This window comes from Montipora foliosa, unplaced genomic scaffold (genome assembly GCF_036669935.1).
Source record: "Montipora foliosa isolate CH-2021 unplaced genomic scaffold, ASM3666993v2 scaffold_395, whole genome shotgun sequence".
NCBI classification, from domain to species: domain Eukaryota; kingdom Metazoa; phylum Cnidaria; class Anthozoa; order Scleractinia; family Acroporidae; genus Montipora; species Montipora foliosa.
Window position 1 is genome coordinate 702,501 of NW_027179695.1, and position 7,500 is coordinate 710,000.

General features: G+C 41.7%; 2 protein-coding genes across 2 annotated transcripts; both read right to left on the reverse strand.

The window, feature by feature from the left end:
- Positions 1-5,050: 5,050 nt before the first annotated feature.
- On the reverse strand, positions 5,051-5,677 carry LOC137987950 (integrase/recombinase xerD homolog). Its single transcript, XM_068834025.1, has one exon. The coding sequence runs from the start codon at positions 5,675-5,677 to the stop codon at positions 5,051-5,053; it is 627 nt and encodes a 208-aa protein (XP_068690126.1).
- Positions 5,678-5,987: 310 nt separating this feature from the next.
- On the reverse strand, positions 5,988-6,665 carry LOC137987951 (uncharacterized). The gene has a single exon (XM_068834026.1). The coding sequence runs from the start codon at positions 6,663-6,665 to the stop codon at positions 5,988-5,990; it is 678 nt and encodes a 225-aa protein (XP_068690127.1).
- Between the last annotated feature and the right edge of the window lie 835 nt (positions 6,666-7,500).

Consider the following 7,500-nt stretch of genomic DNA (forward strand, 5'->3'; position numbering starts at 1 on the left):
TGTTTGCTTTATGTTCCGTGGGATGTTAATTAGGTCTATGGCAAATTCTAGGAGCTGAGTTTCACAGGACCTTTTCTTGCCGAAAGCATGTTGTAGAGGATAAAGGATGTGACACAATACAGCATACACAGGTCAATGAAATCGGTCTATAATTCTCAGGTCTATCTTTATCTCCTTTCTTAAAAATGGGACTAATACGGGTTTTCTTTCAATCAGTGGGTACGATGTGTGGGTGAAGAGACTTGGCAAAGACCTTCAGTAGGATAGGTGAAATTTTGGTGGATAGCTCTTTCAAAACTGTTGGCGCGAGGTCATCTGGACTGGCAGCCTTGTCACGGTTGATCGCAAACCATGCACGGCCTACACGACCTCGCCAAAAGATTTGGCATATAAACATTTACCCTGTTTACAGTAGAAATCAGCATACACTGCTACAAGGAACTGCAGTTTCCAAATGGAAGAGTGTTCGCATGTAACACGCAAGTTGAATGGCTGATTTACCGCGATTTTCTCACCAGGAAACGTGCCCAAGGCAGAACTTTGTTTTTATTTGATTTTGTATTCCTGGCTTATAAATATATCAGATGGCCAGACATGTGCAGAGGACATTTGATGAAGACTAACATGAACACCAGATTGTTGCTGTAAAAAATAATTGACACTTGAGACACTGTCTACAGGGTGCTATGAGGATATTTCCAATGTCTAGGTAGGACAAAAGCTTAAAAACCTGAATCATTGACAAGCAGTATATATCTCAGTAATTTAGAGTTTAAAAGTCAGTAGTAATTGTGGATTGCAACGCACGCCCAGAATAGCATCATTACAATGAAAAGAATGAATGTTAGTTAGCCTCACTCTAGTTTACTGGCTTTTTACTATCTTGGTTCCGATTCACAGAAACGAAGCGATGGGGCTCCGGGCTCCACGGAAAAATGTTTAGGGCTCCCGGGTTCATTTTGATTTTGGCCTATCCCACTCTTCATAGTCGAAAACAGTGCCAAGAAGGCAAGAGCAATGTAGAAAATCGAGAATTATGTACTCGAAGCCATTCACTTCAAGAATGTCGCGGAGTTAGAACGATTGCTGTGCAGATAACTCGGCTGCAGCTGGTTCTCTCTCTTAAAGGTGTAAATATCGGATTTTGGTGCACGTCTTACGGAGTCAGTATCTTACAAGAAAAAAAATACTTAAGGGAAATTCTTAAGAACCCTATACAGTTAATTCAGTTCTCAGCATCGATATCACCTGTGAACACTTCGGACATTCTCAAAGAGTGGTTATCTCTGAAGAGTGAAAAAAAAGGTTGAGCCATGCCCAGGTTGGTCTCCCTTGGGGACCTTGGGGGTTTAAATCAAATCATCCACGTCATTTTCACACGTGAGAAAAAACGTCTGCATCCTGTGGGTGGTTATTCCCATTTGCATTGCTTTAAGATCCCAAAGATATGTGGCCTGAGAAAGATGAAAACTGTACCTTAATACCGCAGAATAGTGTCTGCAGGGACGCAAATAGGACACTGAGCAACAAAAAGATGTCAATTTAACTATTGACTATTGACTGAATTTAAGACTACGCATGTACAAAATCAAGCAATGTTTCTTCCTTTTATCTGTACCATCGTTTGTTAGTAATAACGATCGCAAACAATTGTAACATGTAACATAAAGCGTAATAAACACCACTTTTTCATGAAAATCTTTGTGAGAAAAGAATATGTACTAGATTCTGAGAGTAACACTTCTAACTATAATGACGATGATCAACTCCAATTTTTTTTTTTTTTTTGGCTTGTAATCTGATAATCGTTTACTTTTCTTGTAAGAGAATACCCTGTGTTAACTTTGACGACCGATTTAGGTCAATTTCCTGACGAAATTCAAACAACTTAGTACCTCGTCTCCGTTAGTCTGTGTTGCCATGGCCTGGCAATGACACCTGTTCCATTGAAAACACAAGATATCCACATTCATCGAAAAAGAACCTTATTACGGACTATGAAAGGCACCAATATTAGTAATTTTGTCCAAAAGAAAATGTTTCTTCTTCCAGGATCCTTCTTGGCTTCAAAACATGACATAGAAAGGGTCGTCGAAGCAGATGCCTTTTACCAAACAAATGCCTTGCAAGATGACACCAATATGCATGTTAAAGACCGTAACCTAATTCAAATGGAAACAACAAAGATCAGAGGTGATTGAAACGTTGTTCAAAATAAAACTACAAACAAAGTAAAATCAGAAACAAATATTTTCTAACAGAGACTCGATCTGTAAGGCCAGGGAAGCTTTTTTATTTTCAAAAGGCAGGACAATTGATCCCAGCGGTCTTAATATCCGCGAAGAAACGTATTAGATTTCAGCTTGTTATTTAGAGTGATTTCCGTTATTTTTCCGTTACTCTTAGTATTTGAATTCAAATTCGTTGTAACTGCCATGTTTTATCACATTTTTTCCAGTATTACGTCAACATCCATTTACTACATATATATGTGTACATAGAAGCAATTCAATGTAAATTCTCATTATTCCTGAAGAAGGCTGGTTTGGCCAGCCGAAATATAGCACACCACTAAAATCAAATCTACGTTGTATCGGCTCTTGCTTAAAATATTTAGTTTCTCAACTTGTAATCACGCCGATCAGATCACGCCACTGATCCAACGTACACCGACAGGAAGATTGTCCATGGTTGCTTGCTTCAAAATTCACCGTGCTTTTAGTGCCTGGACAACGAGTTTTATATCAATCATCTTAAGACCGCTATGTTCACACTCACTAATCATGAAATCCAATTGAATTTTGTTCCCTTTGCCACTCAACAAAAATTGACTGAACAGACCATTAATCTCATCAACCACACAGTGGTATGTTGGCAAAGGGGACAAGGTATTGGTAAGTTTAGAAACTATCAGACTTTTTAAAACATAAATTTTTCCAAGCAAGGACAAACGGCAAAGTTCCCTGCAGCCTAGGGCTGTTGTGACGTCTGCTAATTTTCGTCGTGATTAGCTATTCTTGTTGTTGTGCGGTCAGTATATAGATAGCCAAAGACCCAATGTTGTAAATATTTTATGTTACACAGCTCAAAAATGAAACATAGTCCTCTGAGATGACATGTGCTTCCTGGTAATAAATGTCAAACCGATTAACATTGTCTTCTTCTGCTTCATTCTTAGGGCCTGGCCAAACGAGAAATGTTTTGGCTTTTAAACAACATCAAACATTGTTTGGTGACCAACCATCTTACCGTTTGGCCACCTAGTTTGGTGCTGTTTGATCGTGTTTGGCCGTGTTTGATAAAATATGAAGGCCATCAAACATTCGATCAAACAACTTAAAACATTTCTTTTGCTCTCTTGTTTGATGGGAGAAGTTTTGTTCCTTTTGCCAGCCGTATCAAACCTGTCTGGCGCGTGCATGCGTACCACGCTTGCTCTGCTGCTTGTATCCACGTGTTTTTTATGTATTTGTGACCCATAGTTCTTTGCTAGTGGAGTTTGATCTGAGTTAGATAAAACACGTTTTAACCGTTTGGCCACTCACTTCAAGGGCGGATCCAGGGGAGGTGCACTGGGTGCACTTGCACCCCCCTCGGTTACCAAAAAAACCTCAACATATATACGTAAACTTAACAATTGTAAACAATCACACAGCAAGCGCCTGAAATTACTGTCATGTTACACTCTTAATTCTTCCTAGTAATGTAAGCTTATATAGCTAAAAAACGGCAAAGCGAATTAAGCTACTAGAGGATATTAAAAGCACAAAAACTGCATTAAGTTAGATTTTTATTTGCCTCATCATTTACAGAATTTTGTCTTTACTCCACAACAAATAACAACACAGCATCGCTGAACCAAATCAGTTTATTATAGGAGGGCTTGGCGAGAACCACCCCGCGCACTATATAACACAAACAATTTACGATTTACAAGACAAATCCTTGAAAAGCAACCAAGGATAAAGCTATCTCCACGCAAGCCACGACACTATAATCAATAGACGAAATATATGGCCTACTTCTCCGATAAGCAACCAGTCTTAGTACCGGTTAGCCTGGGGGACATCAGCTCCGTCACTACATGTGACTATAAGATCGTGAAACAGGCCATCTTGGCCTACTTCCCCAAATAAGCTCTCATTGCAAGCTTTGTGCCAGTTAGGCTCCCAGTTAGGCTGGGGATGATTAACTCCGACGTTACATTAAAGTATAACTGAAATATAAACAGGTCATCTTGGCCTACATCCCCATATAAGCTCTCAAGCTTTGTGCCAGTCAGGCTGCCAGATAGGCTGGGCATCATCAACTCCGACGTAGAATATAAATAACCTACAACATAAACCTAGAGTACAAAAATACAAGAGGAAAACGAACAAAAGTCGTAAAAATCTCGTAGAGGTGAGCAACCGCTAACAAAGCAAATGTGGTTAGAACGGAGGCCAGAAAAAACCTGCCAGAAAAAACCCCTGTTGGGAAAAATGAGCAGGAGATCTGGGTAGGAACCAAGGCTCAAGCTCCAAGCCCATCCTACGAAGGCTTTACAAAAATGAAACTAGAACAGCCGATCCTACCAGACTGGATGCATTGTACCTGCGAAAGAAAGAACTGAACAACTGAAAGAAGAAATTAAACGAAACGAAAGGAAAGAACGCGGTTGGTTCTGAAGCCTAGATGACAACCACGTGTTATACCCGATCTTATATACCCCTACATCTCTACTCATGATGCTCCGGCCTGGAAGCTAGGCCCTTGTTGTATCTCGTGCCGACAAAATAGTTATTTCAGCCTTATTCGCAAGCTCACTCGTCGGAAATAACATATTTTGTCTCCACTCCACAACAAATAACAACAAAGCATCGCTGAACCAAATAAGTTTATTATGGGAGGGCTTGGCGAGAACCACCCCTATATAGAGTGACAAAGAATTGGGCAAAGGCGTGATAAATAGACACTAAAAGCTTACATGACTTAGAGTCCAAGGAATTTGGAAACAGAGAGTCTTTGATCCAGATCGTCATCGACATATATTTCTTTGGCTTTCGTCGACTTACGGTCGCTGAAAGACTCTGTCGCTGACGCCACTGTTAGCTGCCATAGTCGCACCACCTGAACGCAGAGAGTGCAGCCCGAACTTGGAAGGGTCAGCCCCGATGGTCTTCAAATCCCGCCTGAAAGCTTGTCTCATAGTGCTGTAACTAATAGGCTTATCGGGGGCTATCAACTTACAAGAATCCTTACCCTTAGAAATGGGTCTAAAAATCAGATCCCTGGAATCTGGAGGAATTTTGAATTTGGTAAGATACTTTTTGAGGAGCTTGACAGGACACGCGGGACTAAGGAGCACAGAAATAATTACTTCGTCTCCCCGACGAAGCTGGTCGTTCTTACTTTTGGGGACTTTAATAACCATGAATCCCCCGTTAAAGAAAATGTCATTCCTCCTTATCCTGGAGACATCTTCGAACCTAAAGAAGCCGGCAAATGACAAAACATACAAGGTAATATTGCGCAATTCAACAGGGTTTTCAAGGTTAGAACGGCTAATAATATCATGAATCACACTGGATGAAATAGGCTCCTTGCGGTTAAGAATAGCAGTACCAAGAATTCTTTTTGAAGCAGACCTGACGGCCTCGACGATAGGGTTATCCGTGGGGGAGGGGATACCAGCCATACTATGTGCCCACTTTATGCCATAAAAGGCAGAATCAATTACACTGGGGGAATGGGATTGCTCAATAAGGTGTTGCAAGAACAATGCAACATGAAAAGGTTTAGCGGGGTAAACATTCCTGTCAAACGTACTAATGGCGAAATCCTTCCTCTTGCGGTAAGTGCGGTGGTACAGCAAGGATGTACTGTTGGCCTTTGAGAACAGTATTGTCGTCTTCAATCTCTCAGCTAACCCTTGGATGAGACCGTCTGGCAGAGCGTCCTGACCAAAGTCCCAAAAACCGGATTGGAAGATATCTGATAAAACCTGCTCATCTGGTCACTTTGAAGTTGGAGAGCCGGACTGCTTTGCCACAAGCGAAGCATGTGCCAACGTTAGGGCGACGCGGCAGGAAACCAGAAGTGGCAGTGGCTGGCTGGTGGGACTGAGTTTGGAATTGGGAACTTGGAGACGAAACCGACCCGCGGAGTGGTGAAGATCTTTTGGTCGCAGCCATTGCTGAAGACTTCTTCCTCTTTCGAGATGACATAACCGCACGGGCGCGTCTCTCAGCACTGTAGATGCGTTTTTCGTCCTCCGAATCGGCTGCTAGATCGTGTTGTTTGTATTCTTCGACCGTACTCCAACCGTATTCAGACTTGTCAGCAAGAAGAATATGTTTTTGCCGTTCCACGAGCAATTTCTCACCTTCTTCGAGGTCGGACTTCACTTTCTCAAGGTTGGACTTCTCGGCGGCGGACTTGGCGCTGTCGAAGGTCTCCGCAAGTTTGAGATTGAACTTATACTGGTCTTCGTTGGCTTTTCTTCTAAACTTGTGCGGTTCTTGAAATTTCAATTTCTTGATCTCTTTCATTTGCTGTTCTGTCGAAGTTTCGTTGGCATGCTTAATTTGACCCGCAGTGTCCATGAGCATCTCCTTAAAGGAGGCCATTAACTGATGGTTGTTGGCTTGAATTAGGTCGGACACTTCGTCTTTGGTAACCGACATTACACACGGCAAAGTGAAGAAATTAAACGAAACGAAAGGAAAGAACGCGGTTGGTTCTGAAGCCTAGATGACAACCACGTGTTATACCCGGTCTTATATACCCCTACATCCCTACCCATGATGCCCCGGCCTGGAACCTAGGCCCTTGTTGTATCTCGTGCCGACAAAATAGTTATTTCAGCCTTATTCGCAAGCTCACTCGTCGGAAATAACATTTTATCATACTAAAGCCCTAACCTTCTTAAAAGCATGTATTATACATTGTCTAACATATAAAGATTGGGCTTCCTGTGCATTTCCTTCTGACATGTGCACCCCCCTAGCCAAAATCCTAGATTCGCCCTTGCACTTGAACATCAGCATGTTTGGTCACCAAGCAATGTTTGGTGTTGTTTAAACGCCAAACATTTCCCGTTTGCGAGGCCCTTATTTGTAATCGAAATTGACAAGGTATGCTTTTAGAACTATGAAAACAAGGCGTCAGGTTTTGTAGTGTACCAATGCTCAAGGACTGCGGACAGGGCGTAGGCTAGTTGTAACTGTCGGGAAGTTCCAACAAGTAAAATTAAGTAAGGAAATATGGAAAGATGAGCATGAATGAATTCTCACTAACACAATGGAACAATAATACACATATATACCTCAGTGGAACAACAGTGGCAATTAATTTGCTGAATTTTTTTAGGTTCCAATTTAGCCACTTACTCGGCCGGGAATTCTGCTTCATGTGTTCCATCCCATCCCCAGAAATTTACAGTTCCCCACCGAAGCGCGAAGGGGAAAATCTGTGAGGCAGTTGTAAATTCTTGAGAACACTTTTCAAACTTAAATAATG

Coding starts and splice junctions, on each gene's coding strand:
- LOC137987951 (XM_068834026.1), bottom strand. CDS start 6,665: ATGTCGGTTACCAAAGACGAAGTGTCCGACCTAATTCAAGCCAACAAC.
- LOC137987950 (XM_068834025.1), bottom strand. CDS start 5,677: ATGGCTGGTATCCCCTCCCCCACGGATAACCCTATCGTCGAGGCCGTC.